Source organism: Trachurus japonicus, chromosome 15 (genome assembly GCF_045865225.1).
Source record: "Trachurus japonicus isolate A0001 chromosome 15, Traja_1.0".
NCBI lineage: Eukaryota > Metazoa > Chordata > Actinopteri > Carangiformes > Carangidae > Trachurus > Trachurus japonicus.
This window is the reverse complement of record NC_140921.1, coordinates 5,391,574-5,408,332: the sequence shown is the minus strand read 5'-3', so window position 1 is coordinate 5,408,332 and position 16,759 is coordinate 5,391,574. Positions and strand designations below refer to the sequence as shown.

The following is a 16,759-nucleotide window of genomic DNA, read 5'->3' as shown; positions in this document are numbered from 1 at the left end:
AACCATGGAAACATGAAATGTTTGTACTGAGGAAGTTCAGCTTGTGGCTAACGGGGAGCTAATGCTAACACAGACACACACACCATGGGTCTTTTATAAGATAATGTAATACATCATGACACACACACACATCTTCGCGTTTTGGAACATTTATTCATCTGTGTGTATGTCTGTGTCTTTGTGCCTGTGTGTGGCTGTATTAGCGTTAGCTCTGTGCTAGCGTTAGCTCCGTGTTAGCATTAGCTCCGTTAGCTCCGTGTTAGCATTAGCTCCGTTAGCTCCGTGTTAGCATTAGCTCGGTGTTAGCAGGGCTTAGCAAACAGCAGTAAACACAAGCACGTGTAGGGGGCGGAGGTGGTGGCGGCGAGTTTTTTTTTTTTTTTTACGACAGTGACATGTGCCTACCAGAACTGTGGGGGAGCTCCGGAGAGGGAAAAAAAGAGAAACCAACGAAGGAGCGAGCTATTTCCGGCCGACTTGCATTGTTCTGCTTTAACTCAAAACACATTTTTAAAAAGGTAGTAATAAACTATTTTTTAAATAAATTGTGAATTCAATGAGTAAGACATATACTGTATAATGTATACTAATTTATCATGGGAATGTATTTGTGGGTTGAACTGTTGTGGTACTGTAATGTGATGTATGATGTATTCTAAAAGCTCATTGCTGTCGTGTCTCTGCACTGCACAGAGATCACCTGTCAATCATTAAACATTGTGGGTGGGACTTTGACCTCTTGTTGTCATTTTCTTGTTGTGTTCAGATCCACTCACTAATAAGGTCTATGACCTTTAATCAAAGTGTAAACATCACGATTATAATCATACCCATGTTACTAATTAACCTAACTGTATGTTGAACTCCAGGTATCAATAGATGAGATCATTACACTACAGAGAATGATGTATGACAGCTAACAGACCAATGTTTGCATTCTCTGAGTGAAATGTCTGAATATATAGCTAATGTTGTTGACAATAAACTTTGGTGATATGTATTTTTGCACTTTGTATGTATATAGTGTGTGAGAACTGAAAATTAATTATTAATGTTGAGCATCTTCCATGTCTGGAATGGATGTTTTCTTGAGTCTATAAGGTAACAATAATACAACCAGACTTCATTGTAAATAGGAAAAATTGAGATTTACAGCTGCTGCTCCTCGCACTGGAATGAGGAAATATCAGATTATCTGCTGTCAAACACATTGAGCTGCTGCACCCTGTTCATGTGTTTCCTTGTTCCCTCCCCTTCAGATCTACAGTTTGAAGATGGGTGGAACCAACATGTGGTGAAGAGGAGGAGCCGACAGGCCCCGTTCACTGCAGAGACACATGTTGTTGAGATCAGAGTTCAGACTAGTTTAACTTCTGAGCAACAGAAACTCAGACAGTCGTCGTCGTCGTCGTCTGTGAGAGGTGAAATGGCGCAGAAAGGAGTTCATCTGGACCAGGAGACCTTCTCTTGTTCCATCTGTCTGGATCTACTGAAGGATCCAGTGACTATTCCCTGTGGACACAGCTACTGCTTCAACTGTATTAAAACCCACTGGGATGCAGAGGATGGGAAGAAAATCTACAGCTGTCCTCAGTGTAGGCAGACCTTCACACCGAGGCCTCCTCTGGTGAAAAACACCATGTTAGCAGCTTTAGTGGAGGAGCTGAAGAAGACTGGACTCCAAGCTGCTCCTGCTGATCACTGCTATGCTGGACCTGAAGATGTGGCCTGTGATGTCTGCACTGGGAGGAAACTCAAAGCTGTCAAGTCCTGTCTGCAATGTCTGGCCTCCTACTGTGAGAAACACCTGCAGCCTCATTTTGAGTCTCCTACATTTAAGAATCACAAGCTGGTGGAGCCCTCCAAGAAGCTCCAGGAGAACATCTGCTCTCGTCATAATGAGGTGATGAAGATGTTCTGCCGCACTGATAAGAAGTGTATTTGTCACTTCTGCCTGGATGAACATAGAGGCCACGACACAGTCTCAGCTGCAGCAGAAAGGACTGAGAGGCAGAGAGAGCTGGAGCTGAGTCGACAGAAAATCCATCAGAGAATCCAGGACAGAGAGAAAGACGTGAAGGTGCTTCAACAGGAGGTGGAGGCCATCAATGGCTCTGCTGATAAAGCAGTGGAGGACAGTGAGAAGATCTTCACTCAGCTGATCCGTCTCATGGAGAAAAGAAGCTCTGAGCTGAAGCAGCAGATCAGATCCCAGCAGGAAACTCAAGTGAGTGGAGTCAAAGAGCTTCAGAAGAAGCTGGAGCAGGAGATCACTGAGCTGAAGAGGAAAGACGCTGAGCTGAAGCTGCTGTCACACACAGAGGATCACACCCAGTTTCTACACAACTACCCCTCACTGTCAGCACTCAGTCCATCTACACACTCATCCAGCATCGATATCCGTCCTCTCAGACACTTTGAGGATGTGACAGCAGCTGTGTCAGAGCTCAGAGACAAACTACAGGACCTTCTGAGAGACACATGGACAAACGTCTCAAGGACTGAGACTCAAGTGACTCAGAATCGGGTCACCCTACCACTTCACGTGAACGTGCAAAACAAAGGGGTAGGGCCAAGGGGGCAATTCAACCGACCAGAACCAGTACCAGAACCAGTACCAGTACAGACTCAAGTGGATGTTTTACTGTCACCACCACCAGAGCCCAGGACCAGAGCTGACTTCTTAAGATATTCACAGGAAATCACACTGGATCCAAACACAGTAAACACATGGCTGTTATTATCTGAAGGAAACAGAAAAGTGACATATATGAGTGAAGTTCAGTCTTATTCTCGTCACCCAGACAGATTCACTTGGTGTCCTCAGGTCCTGAGTAGAGAGAGTCTGACTGGACGTTGTTACTGGGAGGTGGAGAGGAGAGGAGGAGGAGTTTATGTAGCAGTCGCATACAAGAATATCAGCAGAGAAAGTTTGTTTGGATGTAGTGACAAATCTTGGTCGTTAGATTGTTCCAACAACAGATTCACATTTAGGTTCAACGGCATCCAGACTCCAGTCTCAGGTCCTCGGTCCTCCAGAGTAGGAGTGTACCTGGATCACAGAGCAGGTATTCTGTCCTTCTACAGCGTCTCTGAAACCATGACTCTCCTCCACAGAGTCCAGACCACATTCACTCAGCCTCTACATGCTGGAGTTGGGTTTCCTTATCTCCTGAACTTCATTGATAAAGCCACAGCAGAGTTGTGTAAACTCAAATAGACAAAGATCATTGAAGGAGCAGTTGGTTAAAATCTGTATTAGTTCATCACTTTCTTTAGTCTTCATGTTTGTTGCTAAAAGCTCATTGCTGTTGTGTCTCTGCACTGCACAGAGATCACCTGTCAATCATTACTGTAAACATTGTGGGCGGGACTTTGACCTCTTGTTGTCATTTTCTTGTTGTGTTGATGTTTGAGTTTGTTGAGGTGGAGCTGGAGCCGTGGAGGAGATCACTGCTCATGATGACGTTTCTTTACCTGAACTCACATTTCTCCACATGGAAATAGAAACTTCTCTGAGCTCTGAATGTTTGTTGGATATTTGTGTTGATGTGTTTGTGTGTTGTTGTTGTTGTTTGGGCCTTAACAGAGAAATCACCAGACCTTCCTTTATCACTGAGCTTTGTTCTCACTGTGGAAACTAAGAAATCTACAATCACATTTACACTGATTTGTTTGTTGTTGTTGTTGTTGTTGCTTATCTTACACTGTATGGGCTATTGGGATATTTTCTTTTCAGTGTGTAACAAAAAAAAAACATCTAGAATTACATTTCCAGTGATGTGTTTGTCAGATCAAATGTTGTTGTTCAAATCCATCCATAAATAAGGTCTCCCGGATTTATGATTATCACTAATTAGGAGATGATTTATTATTTTCTTTTCCATATCTGAGATTCATTTAAACAAACTGTTTGAATGTTGTAAATGTAACTGAAGTGAATAAATGATTCTCCATATGTAGTATAAGAATCAATGAGTAATATTTCCGTTGTGTTTACTTTTGAAGGTCTTCTTTAGACATAAGGATACAGGATCTTTGACATTTAGTGAGAGAACAAGGATTACACATATGAGAGATGATGGGAAACATTAGAATTAGGGGGAACACTTTATGTGAAGTGTGGGTGCATAGTACATTCATAAGTATGGAAGCCCATTTCAATTGTTCACTGCATGCAAATATCTTAAAAATGCATCAGAATTTATCATGGCTTCTGGTTGGAGACAGACTGAAATTAAGTCTCCTATAACTTTCATGAGAAATTTGATTACGTAACAATAAAAAACCACAATATTTCTCAGACCAGATAATGTTCACCAGAAATGTCAACAAATATGCAACCAGACAATCAAGATGTGATCATTTACTGGCTCCTAAACCAAGAACAAACTTTTTACGTAAAACTTACTGTAATATACAGAGCCATTATAGGATGGAACACATTATTACCTAATAACATCAAAAATATTAACTCAAAACACATTTTTAAAAAGGTAGTAATAAACTATTTTTTAAATAAATTGTAAATTCAATGAGTAAGACATATACCATATAATGTATAATAATTTATTATGGGAATTTATTTGTGGGTTGAGCTGTTGTGGTACTGTAATGTGATGTATGATGTATTCTAAAAGCTCATTGCTGTTGTGTCTCTGCACTGCACAGAGATCACCTGTCAATCATTAAACATTGTGGGTGGGACTTTGACCTCTTGTTGTCATTTCTCGTTGTGTTGATGTTTGAGTTTGTTGAGGTGGAGCTGGAGCCGTGGAGGAGATCACTGCTCATGATGACGTTTCTTTACCTGAACTCACATTTCTCCACATGGAAATAGAAACTTCTCTGAGCTCTGAATGTTTGTTGGATATTTGTCTTGATGTGTTTGTTCAGATCCACTCACTAATAAGGTCTATGAGCTTTAATCAAAGTGTAAACATCATGATTATAATCATACCCATGTTACTAATTAACCTAACTAGTTGCTCCAGCTGTTTATTATTCGTGTCATTTACTTTTCCAGCCTTTTGTTGCTCTTGTCCCAACTTTACAGAAACAATCAGTGTATGTTGTACTCCAGGTATCAATAGATGAGATCATTACACTACAGAGAATGATGTATGACAGCTAATAGACCAATGTTTGCATTCTCTGAGTGAAATGTCTGAATATATAGCTAATGTTGTTGACAATAAACTTTGGTGATATGTATTTTTGCACTTTGTATGTATATAGTGTGTGAGAACTGAAAATAAATATGTTGAGCATCTTCCATGTCTGGAATGGATGTTTTCTTGAGTCTATAAGGTAACAATAATACAACCAGACTTCATTGTAAATAGGAAAAGTTGAGATTTACAGCTGCTGCTCCTCGCACTGGAATGAGGAAATATCTGATTATCTGCTCTCAAACACACTGAGCTGCACCTTGATCAGGTGTTTCCTTGTTCCCTCCCCTTCAGATCTACAGTTTGAAGATGGGTGGAACCAACATGTGGTGAAGAGGAGGAGCCGACAGGCCCCGTTCACTGCAGAGACACATGTTGTTGAGATCAGAGCTCAAACTAGTTTCACTTCTGAGCAACAGAAACTCAGACAGTCGTCGTCGTCGTCTGTGAGAGGTGAAATGGCGCAGAAAGGAGTTCATCTGGACCAGGAGACCTTCTCTTGTTCCATCTGTCTGGATCTACTGAAGGATCCAGTGACTATTCCCTGTGGACACAGCTACTGCTTCAACTGTATTAAAACCCACTGGGATGCAGAGGATGGGAGGAAAATCCACAGCTGTCCTCAGTGTAGGCAGACCTTCACACCGAGGCCTCCTCTGGTGAAAAGCACCATGTTAGCAGATTTAGTGGAGGAGCTGAAGAAGACTGGACTCCAAGCTGCTCCTGCTGATCACTGCTATGCTGGACCTGAAGATGTGGCCTGTGATGTCTGCACTGGGAGGAAACTCAAAGCTGTCAAGTCCTGTCTGCAATGTCTGGCCTCCTACTGTGAGAATCATCTCCAACCTCATTTTGAATCTCCTACATTTAAGAATCACAAGCTGGTGGAGCCCTCCAAGAAGCTCCAGGAGAACATCTGCTCTCGTCATAATGAGGTATTGAAGATTTTCTGCCGCACTGATAAGAAGTGTATTTGTCTTGTCTGCCTTGTGGATGAACATAGAGGCCACGACACAGTCTCAGCTGCAGCAGAAAGGACTGAGAGGCAGAGAGAGCTGCAGCTGAGTCGACAGAAAATCCATCAGAGAATCCAGGACAGAGAGAAAGACGTGAAGGTGCTTCAACAGGAGGTGGAGGCCATCAATGGCTCTGCTGATAAAGCAGTGGAGGACAGTGAGAAGATCTTCACTCAGCTGATCCGTCTCATGGAGAAAAGAAGCTCTGAGCTGAAGCAGCAGATCAGATCCCAGCAGGAAACTCAAGTGAGTGGAGTCAAAGAGCTTCAGAAGAAGCTGGAGCAGGAGATCACTGAGCTGAAGAGGAAAGACGCTGAGCTGAAGCTGCTGTCACACACAGAGGATCACACCCAGTTTCTACACAACTACCCCTCACTGTCAGCACTCAGTCCATCTACACACTCATCCAGCATCAACATCCGTCCTCTCAGACACTTTGAGGATGTGACAGCAGCTGTGTCAGAGCTCAGAGACAAACTACAGGACCTTCTGAGAGACACATGGACAAACATCTCACTGACTGAGACTCAAATGACTCAGAATCGGGTCACCCTACCACTTCACGTGAACGCGCAAAACAAAGGGGTAGGGCCAAGGGGGCAATTCAACCGACCAGAACCAGTACCAATACCAGTACAGACTCAAGTGGATGTTTTACTGTCACCACCACCAGAGCCCAGGACCAGAGCTGACTTCTTAAGATATTCACAGGAAATCACACTGGATCCAAACACAGCACACACACAACTGTTATTATCTGAAGGAAACAGAAAAGTGACATATATGGGTAAAGATCAGTCTTATTCTAGTCACCCAGACAGATTCACCACATATGAGCAGGTCCTGAGTAGAGAGAGTCTGACTGGACGTTGTTACTGGGAGGTGGAGAGGAGAGGAAGAGGAGTTTATGTAGCAGTCTCATACAAGAATATCAGCAGAGGAAGTTTGTTTGGACGTAATGACAAATCTTGGGCTTTAGTTTGTTTCAACAACAGTTTCACATTTTGGTTCGACAACATCAAGACTCCAGTCTCAGGTCCTCAGTCCTCCAGAGTAGGAGTGTACCTGGATCACAGAGCAGGTATTCTGTCCTTCTACAGCGTCTCTGAAACCATGACTCTCCTCCACAGAGTCCAGACCACATTCACTCAGCCTCTACACGCTGGAGTTGGGTTTCCTTATCATCTGAACTTCAATTATAAAGCCACAGCAGAGTTGTGTAAACTCAAATAGACAAAGATCATTGAAGGAGCAGTTGGTTAAAATCTGTATTTTAGTTCATCACTTTCTTTAGTCTCCATGTTTGTTGCTAAAAGCTCATTGCTGTCGTGTCTCTGCACTGCACAGAGATCACCTGTCAATCATTAAACATTGTGGGCGGGACTTTGATCTCTAGTTGTCATTTCTCGTTGTGTTGATGTTTGAGTTTGTTGAGGTGGAGCTGGAGCCGTGGAGGAGATCACTGCTCATGTTGATGTTTCTTTACCTAAACTCACATTTCTCCACATGGAAATAGAAACTTCTCTGAGCTCTAAATGTTTGTTGGGTATTTGTGTTGATGTGTTTGTGTGTTGTTGTTGTTTGGGCCTTAACAGAGAAACCACCAGACCTTTATCACTGAGCTTTGTTCTCACTGTGGAAACTAAGAAATCTACAATCACATTTACACTGATTTGTTTGTTGTTGTTGTTGTTGTTGTTGTTGCTTATCTTACACTGTATGGGCTATTGGGATATTTTCTTTTCAGTGTGTAACAAAAAAAAAAAAAGATCTAGAATTACATTTACAGTGATGTGTTTGTCAGATCAAATGTTGTTGTTTAAATCCATCCATAAGGTCTCCCGGATTTATGATTATCACCAATTACTGTAGGAGATGATTTATTATTTTCTTTTCCATATCTGAGATTCATTTAAACAAACTGTTTGAATGTTGTAAATGTAACTGAAGTGAATAAATGATTCTCCGTATGTAATATTTCCGTTGTGTTTACTTTTGAAGGTCTTCTTTAGACATAAGGATACAGGATCTTTGACATTTAGTGAGAGAACAAGGATTACACATATGAGAGATGATGGGAAACATTAGAATTAGGGGGAACACTTTATGTGAAGTGTGGGTGCATAGCACATTCATAAGTATGGAAGCCCATTTCAATTGTTCACTGCATGCAAATATCTTAAAAATGCATCAGAATTTATCATGGCTTCTGGTTGGAGACAGACTGAAATTAAGTCTCCTATAACTTTCATGAGAAATTTGATTACGTAACAATAAAAAACCACAATATTTCTCAGACCAGATAGTGTTCACCAGAAATGTCAACAAATATGCAACCAGACAATCAAGATGTGATCATTTACTGGCTCCTAAACCAAGAACAAACTTTTTAAAACCTACTGTAATATACAGAGCCATTATAGGATGGAACACATTATTACCTAATAACATCAAAAATATTAACTCAAAACACATTTTTAAAAAGGTAGTAATAAACTATTTTTTAAATAAATTGTAAATTCAATGAGTAAGAGAAATATACCGTATAATGTATAATAATTTATTATGGGAATTTATTTGTGGGTTGAGCTGTTGTGGTACTGTAATGTGATGTATGATGTATTCTAAAAGCTCATTGCTGTTGTGTCTCTGCACTGCACATAGATCAGCTGTCAATCATTAAACATTGTGGGCGGGACTTTGACCTCTTGTTGTCATTTCTTGTTGTGTTGATGTTTGAGTTTGTTGAGGTGGAGCTGGAGCCGTGGAGGAGATCACTGCTCATGATGAAGTTTCTTTACCTAAACTCACATTTCTCCACATGGAAATAGAAACTTCTCTGAGCTCTGAATGTTTGTTGGATATTTGTGTTGATGTGTTTGTTCAGATCCACTCACTAATAAGGTCTATGAGATTTAATCAAAGTGTAATCATCATGATTATAATCATACCCATGTTACTAATTAACCTAACTAGTTGCTCCTCCAGCTGTTTATTATTCGTGTCATTTACTTTTCCAGCCTTTTGTTGCTCTTGTCCCAACTTTACAGAAGCAATCAGTGTATGTTGAACTCCAGGTATCAATAGATGAGATCATTACACTACAGAGAATGATGTATGACAGCTAACAGACCAATGTTTGCATTCTCTGAGTGAAATGTTTGAATATATAGTTAATGTTGTTGACAATAAACTTTGGTGATATGTATTTTTGCACTTTGTATGTATATGGTGTGTGAGAACTGAAAATAAATATGTTGAGCATCTTCCATGTCTGGAATGGATGTTTTCTTGAGTCTATAAGGTAACAATAATGCAACCAGACTTCATTGTAAATAGGAAAAGTTGAGATTTACAGCTGCTGCTCCTCGCACTGGAATGAGGCAATATCTGATTATCTGCTGTCAAACACACTGAGCTGCACCTTGATCAGGTGTTTCCTTGTTCCCTCCCCTTCAGATCTACAGTTTGAAGATGGGTGGAACCAACATGTGGTGAAGAGGAGGAGCCGACAGGCCCCGTTCACTGCAGAGACACATGTTGTTGAGATCAGAGCTCAGACTAGTTTCACTTCTGAGCAACAGAAACTCAGACAGTCGTCGTTGTCGTCGTCTGTGAGAGGTGAAATGGCGCAGAAAGGAGTTCATCTGGACCAGGAGACCTTCTCTTGTTGCATCTGTCTGGATCTACTGAAGGATCCAGTGACTATTCCCTGTGGACACAGCTACTGCTTCAACTGTATTAAAACCCACTGGGATGCAGAGGATGGGAAGAAAATCTACAGCTGCCCTCAGTGTAGGCAGACCTTCACACTGAGGCCTCCTCTGGTGAAAAACATCATGTTTGCAGCTTTAGTGGAGGAGCTGAAGAAGACTGGACTCCAAGCTGCTGCTGCTGATCACTGCTATGCTGGACCTGAAGATGTGGCCTGTGATTTCTGCACTGGGAGGAAACTCAAAGCTGTCAAGTCCTGTCTGCAATGTCTGGCCTCCTACTGTGAGAATCATCTCCAACCTCATTTTGAATCTCCTACATTTAAGAATCATAAGCTGGTGGAGCCCTCCAAGAAGCTCCAGGAGAACATCTGCTCTCGTCATAATGAGGTATTGAAGATTTTCTGCCGCACTGATAAGAAGTGTATTTGTCTTGTCTGCCTTGTGGATGAACATAGAGGCCACGACACAGTCTCAGCTGCAGCAGAAAGGACTGAGAGGCAGAGAGAGCTGCAGCTGAGTCGACAGAAAATCCTGCAGAGAATCCAGGACAGAGAGAAAGACGTGAAGGTGCTTCAACAGGAGGTGGAGGCCATCAATGGCTCTGCTGATAAAGCAGTGGAGGACAGTGAGAAGATCTTCACTCAGCTGATCCGTCTGATGGAGAAAAGAAGCTCTGAGCTGAAGCAGCAGATCAGATCCCAGCAGGAAACTCAAGTGAGTGGAGTCAAAGAGCTTCAGAAGAAGCTGGAGCAGGAGATCACTGAGCTGAAGAGGAAAGACGCTGAGCTGAAGCTGCTGTCGCACACAGAGGATCACACCCAGTTTCTACACAACTACCCCTCACTGTCAGCACTCAGTCCATCTACACACTCATCCAGCATCAACATCCGTCCTCTCAGACACTTTGAGGATGTGACAGCAGCTGTGTCAGAGCTCAGAGACAAACTACAGGACCTTCTGAGAGACACATGGACAAATGTCTCAAGGACTGAGACTCAAGTGACTCAGAATCGGGTCACCCTACCACTTCACGTGAACGCGCAAAACAAAGGGGTAGGGCCAAGGGGGCAATTCAACCGACCAGTACCAGTACCAGAACCAGTACCAATACCAGTACAGACTCAAGTGGATGTTTTACTGTCACCACCACCAGAGCCCAGGACCAGAGCTGACTTCTTAAGATATTCACAGGAAATCACACTGGATCCAAACACAGCACACAGAGAACTGTTATTATCTGAAGGAAACAGAAAAGTGACATATATGGGTAAAGTTCAGTCTTATTCTAGTCACTCAGACAGATTCACCACATATGAGCAGGTCCTGAGTAGAGAGAGTCTGACTGGACGTTGTTACTGGGAGGTGGAGAGGAGAGGAGGAGGAGTTAATGTAGCAGTCGCATACAAGAATATCAGCAGAGCAGGGAATGAAAGTTTGTTTGGATGTAATGACAAATCTTGGTCATTAGATTGTTACAACAACAGATTCACATTTTGGTTCAACAGCATCAAGACTCCAGTCTCAGGTCCTCAGTCCTCCAGAGTAGAAGTGTACCTGGGTCCTCAGTCCTCCAGAGTAGGAGTGTACCTGGATCACAGAGCAGGTATTCTGTCCTTCTACAGCGTCTCTGAAACCATGACTCTCCTCCACAGAGTCCAGACCACATTCACTCAGCCTCTACATGCTGGACTTTGTGTTTTTTATGGAGACACAGCAGAGTTGTGTAAACTCAAATAAACAAAGATCATTGAAGGTGCAGTTGGTTAAAATCTGTATTGTAGTTCATCACTTTCTTTAGTCTCCATGTTTGTTGCTAAAAGCTCATTGCTGTTGTGTCTCTGCACTGCACAGAGATCACCTGTCAATCATTAAACATTGTGGGCGGGACTTTGACCTCTTGTTGTCATTTCTCTTGTTGTGTTGATGTTTTGAGTTTGTTGAGGTGGAGCTGGAGCCGTGGAGGAGATCACTGCTCATGTTGATGTTTCTTTACCTGAACTCACATTTCTCCACATGGAAATAGAAACTTCTCTGAGCTCTGAATGTTTGTTGGATATTTGTGTTGATGTGTTTGTGTGTTGTTGTTGTTGTTGTTGTTGTTGTTGTTGTTGTTGTTGTTGTTGTTGTTTGGGCCTTAACAGAGAAATCACCAGACCTTCCTGTATCACTGAGCTTTGTTCTCACTGTGGAAACTAAGAAATCTACAATCACATTTACACTGATTTGTTTGTTGTTGTTGTTGTTGTTGTTGCTTATCTTACACTGTATGGGCTATTGGGATATTTTCTTTTCAGTGTGTAACAAAAAAAAAAGATCTAGAATTACATTTACAGTGATGTGTTTGTCAGATCAAATGTTGTTGTTTAAATCCATCCATAAATAAGGTCTCCCGGATTTATGATTATCACTAATTACTGTAGGAGATGATTTATTATTTTCTTTTCCATATCTGAGATTTATGTTAAACAAACTGTTTGAATGTTGTAAATGTAACTGAAGTGAATAAATGATTCTCTGTATGTAGTATAAGAATCAATGAGTAATATTTCCGTTGTGTTTACTTTTGAAGGTCTTCTTTAGACATAAGGATATGGGATCTTTGACATTTAGTGAGAGAACAAGGATTACACATATGAGAGATGATGGGAAACATTAGAATTAGGGGGAACACTTTATGTGAAGTGTGGGTGCATAGCACATTCATAAGTATGGAAGCCCATTTCAATTGTTCACTGCATGCAAATATCTTAAAAATGCATCAGAATTTATCATGGCTTCTGGTTGGAGACAGACTGAAATTAAGTCTCCTATAACTTTCATGAGAAATTTGATTACGTAACAATAAAAAAACACAATATTTCTCAGACCAGATAGTGTTCACCAGAAATGTCAACAAATATGCAACCAGACAATCAAGATGTGATCATTTACTGGCTCCTAAACCAAGAACAAACTTTTTACGTAAAACCTACTGTAATATACAGAGCCATTATAGGATGGAACACATTATTACCTAATAACATCAAAAATATTAACTCAAAACACATTTTTAAAAAGGTAGTAATAGACTATTTTTTAAATAAATTGTAAATTCAATGAGTAAGACATATACTGTGTAATGTATAATAATTTATTATGGGAATTTATTTGTGGGTTGAACTGTTGTGGTACTGTAATGTGATGTATGATGTATTCTAAAAGCTCATTGCTGTCGTGTCTCTGCACTGCACAGAGATCACCTGTCAATCATTAAACATTGTGGGCAAGACTTTGACCTCTTGTTGTCATTTCTTGTTGTGTTGATGTTTGAGTTTGTTGAGGTGGAGCTGGAGCCGTGGACGAGATCACTGCTCATGATGATGTTTTTTTACCTAAACTCACATTTCTCCACATGGAAATAGAAACTTCTCTGAGCTCTGAATGTTTGTTGGATATTTGTGTTGATGTGTTTGTTCAGATCCACTCACTAATAAGGTCTATGAGCTTTAATCAAAGTGTAAACATCATGATTATAATCATACCCATGTTACTAATTAACCTAACTAGTTGCTCCTCCAGCTGTTTATTATTCGTGTCATTTACTTTTCCAGCCTTTTGTTGCTCTTGTCTCAACTTTACAGAAACAATCAGTGTATGTTGTACTCCAGGTATCAATAGATGAGATCATTACACTACAGAGAATGATGTATGACAGCTAACAGACCAATGTTTGCATTCTCTGAGTGAAATGTTTGAATATATAGTTAAAGCAGAAGTAAGTGATATATTTGTGTTAATATAAGTCTTAAATAGTTATATCTTCCAACAGCAATCACTTACATAGAGTGTTTGGACTGAAACACAGGTCTCTCAGTCCCTCTGCTCTGCTCTGAGCCGAGGAGAAAACATTTATCGTATCCTACAGTTTTTATCCAATGAGGAGAGAGAACGGCATGCAGGGCTGTGTGTGCAGCCAAGGGACGCCGTGAATGTGGCGACGTAGGGACGAGGACTGTTAGGGTGCGTTCAAGGAAACTCGTATTTTTCCGACCGTGAAGTCGTACCAGTTCAATCTGGTACGAGTTCACCGGTCGGAAGTTACGAGTGGCCGTTATAGTGACTTTCACCGGTAAAACAGGTCGGAAAAACACGAGTGGGTTGCCTGGAACGCTACAAAGTCGTAAGTTGTGACTTGAAGCTGTAATTTACGATTTCAAAAGCCTATCTGGAACGCAGCATTAGCGAAAACGACCGGACCACTTACTTCTGCTTTAATGTTGCTGACAATAAACTTTGGTGATATGTATTTTTGCACTTTGTATGTATATAGTGTGTGAGAACTGAAAATAAATATGTTGAGCATCTTCCATGTCTGGAATGGATGTTTTCTTGAGTCTATAAGGTAACAATAATACAACCAGACTTCATTGTAAATAGGAAAAGTTGAAATTTACAGCTGCTGCTCCTCGCACTGGAATGAGGAAATATCTGATTATCTGCTGTCAATCACACTGAGCTGCACCTTGATCAGGTGTTTCCTTGTTCCCTCCCCTTCAGATCTACAGTTTGAAGATGGGTGGAACCAACATGTGGTGAAGAGGAGGAACCGACAGGCCCCGTTCACTGCAGAGACACGTGTTGTTGAGATCAGAGCTCAAACTAGTTTCACTTCTGAGCAACAGAAACTCAGACAGTCGTCGTCGTCTGTGAGAGGTGAAATGGCGCAGAAAGGAGTTCATCTGGACCAGGAGACCTTCTCTTGTTCCATCTGTCTGGATCTGCTGAAGGATCCAGTGACTATTCCCTGTGGACACAGCTACTGCTTCAACTGTATTAAAACCCACTGGGATGGAGAGGATGGGAGGAAAATCCACAGCTGTCCTCAGTGTAGGAAGAACTTCACACCGAGGCCTCCTCTGGTGAAAAGCACCATGTTAGCAGATTTAGTGGAGGAGCTGAAGAAGACTGGACTCCAAGCTGCTCCTGCTGATCACTGCTATGCTGGACCTGAAGATGTGGCCTGTGATGTCTGCACTGGGAGGAAACTCAAAGCTGTCAAGTCCTGTCTGCAATGTCTGGCCTCCTACTGTGAGAATCATCTCCAACCTCATTTTGAGTCTCCTACATTTAAGAATCACAAGCTGGTGGAGCCCTCCAAGAAGCTCCAGGAGAACATCTGCTCTCGTCATAATGAGGTGATGAAGATGTTCTGCCGCACTGATAAGAAGTGTATTTGTCACCTCTGCCTGGATGAACATAGAGGCCACGACACAGTCTCAGCTGCAGCAGAAAGGACTGAGAGGCAGAGAGAGCTGCAGCTGAGTCGACAGAAAATCCAGCAGAGAATCCAGGACAGAGAGAAAGACGTGAAGGTGCTTCAACAGGAGGTGGAGGCCATCAATGGCTCTGCTGATAAAGCAGTGGAGGACAGTGAGAAGATCTTCACTCAGCTGATCCGTCTGATGGAGAAAAGAAGCTCTGAGCTGAAGCAGCAGATCAGATCCCAGCAGGAAACTCAAGTGAGTGGAGTCAAAGAGCTTCAGAAGAAGCTGGAGCAGGAGATCACTGAGCTGAAGAGGAAAGACGCTGAGCTGAAGCTGCTGTCGCACACAGAGGATCACACCCAGTTTCTACACAACTACCCCTCACTGTCAGCACTCAGTCCATCTACACACTCATCCAGCATCAACATCCGTCCTCTCAGACACTTTGAGGATGTGACAGCAGCTGTGTCAAAGCTCAGAGACAAACTACAGGACCTTCTGAGAGACACATGGACAAACGTCTCAAGGACTGAGACTCAAGTGACTCAGAATCGGGTCACCCTACCACTTCACGTGAACGTGCAAAACAAAGGGGTAGGGCCAAGGGGGCAATTCAACCGACCAGTACCAGTACCAGTACCAGAACCAGTACCAGTAAAGACTCAAGTGGATGTTTTACTGTCACCACCAGAGCCCAGGACCAGAGCTGACTTCTTAAGATATTCACAGGAAATCACACTGGATCCAAACACAGCATACACACGGCTGTTATTATCTGAAGGAAACAGAAAAGTGACATATATGGGTAAAGATCAGTCTTATTCTAGTCACTCAGACAGATTCACCACATATGAGCAGGTCCTGAGTAGAGAGAGTCTGACTGGACGTTGTTACTGGGAGGTGGAGTGGAGAGGAAGAGGAGTTTATGTAGCAGTCTCATACAAGAATATCAGCAGAGCAGGGGGAGAAAGTTTGTTTGGACATAATGACAAATCTTGGTCATTAGATTGTTTCAACAACAGTTCCACATTTAGGTTCAACAAGATCCAGACTCCAGTCTCAGGTCCTCGGTCCTCCAGAGTAGGAGTTTACCTGGATCACAGAGCAGGTATTCTGTCCTTCTACAGCGTCTCTGAAACCATGACTCTCCTCCACAGAGTCCAGACCACATTCACTCAGCCTCTACATGCTGGACTTTATCTTCATGCATCCACAGCAGAGTTGTGTAAACTCAAATAGTCAAAGATCATTGAAGGTGCAGTTGGTTAAAATCTGTATTTTAGTTCATCACTTTCTTTAGTCTCCATGTTTGTTGCTAAAATCTCATTGCTGTTGTGTCTCTGCACTGCACAGAGATCACCTGTCAATCATTACTGTAAACATTGTGGGCGGGACTTTGACCTCTTGTTGTCATTTCTTGTTGTGTTGATGTTTGAGTTTGTTGAGGTGGAGCTGGAGCCGTGGAGGAGATCACTGCTCATGTTGATGTTTCTTTACCTGAACTCACATTTCTCCACATGGAAATAGAAACTTCTCTGAGCTCTGAATGTTTGTTGGATATTTGTGTTGATGTGTTTGTGTGTTGTTGTTGTTTGGGCCTTAACAGAGAAATC

General features: G+C 42.0%; 4 protein-coding genes across 7 annotated transcripts in view; 3 read left to right on the top strand and 1 right to left on the bottom strand.

Annotated features, from left to right (window-relative positions):
* napba (N-ethylmaleimide-sensitive factor attachment protein, beta a) overlaps positions 1 to 16,759 on the bottom strand; it is a 41,875-nt gene that overhangs the window by 10,139 nt on the left and 14,977 nt on the right. The window lies entirely within an intron of this gene.
* Positions 1,427 to 7,471, top strand: LOC146973097 (tripartite motif-containing protein 16-like). Of its 2 annotated transcripts, XM_085799352.1 has the most exons (3): positions 1,427 to 1,914; positions 1,969 to 2,030; positions 6,810 to 7,471. In XM_085799352.1, the coding sequence occupies exons 1-3, from the start codon at positions 1,427 to 1,429 to the stop codon at positions 7,418 to 7,420; spliced, it is 1,161 nt and encodes a 386-aa protein (XP_085655478.1). In that variant the 3' UTR covers positions 7,421 to 7,471. The 2 variants fall into 2 exon arrangements, with proteins under 2 accessions (XP_085655478.1, XP_085655477.1); XM_085799351.1 differs by lacking the exons at positions 1,427 to 1,914; positions 1,969 to 2,030 and having other exon boundaries at positions 5,630 to 7,471.
* Positions 9,814 to 12,924, top strand: LOC146973096 (tripartite motif-containing protein 16-like). 3 transcript variants are annotated; one of them, XM_085799350.1, is made up of 4 exons: positions 9,814 to 10,239; positions 10,525 to 10,747; positions 11,045 to 11,219; positions 11,526 to 12,924. In XM_085799350.1, the coding sequence occupies exons 1-4, from the start codon at positions 9,814 to 9,816 to the stop codon at positions 11,638 to 11,640; spliced, it is 939 nt and encodes a 312-aa protein (XP_085655476.1). In that variant the 3' UTR covers positions 11,641 to 12,924. The 3 variants fall into 3 exon arrangements, with proteins under 3 accessions (XP_085655476.1, XP_085655475.1, XP_085655473.1); XM_085799349.1 differs by lacking the exon at positions 10,525 to 10,747 and adding an exon at positions 10,362 to 10,420 and having other exon boundaries at positions 9,814 to 10,289; positions 11,006 to 12,924; XM_085799347.1 differs by having other exon boundaries at positions 9,814 to 11,986; positions 12,045 to 12,924.
* LOC146973095 (tripartite motif-containing protein 16-like) lies at positions 14,601 to 16,434 on the top strand. Its single transcript, XM_085799353.1, has one exon. It carries the CDS (start codon positions 14,601 to 14,603, stop codon positions 16,383 to 16,385), a length of 1,785 nt encoding a protein of 594 aa, XP_085655479.1. The 3' UTR covers positions 16,386 to 16,434.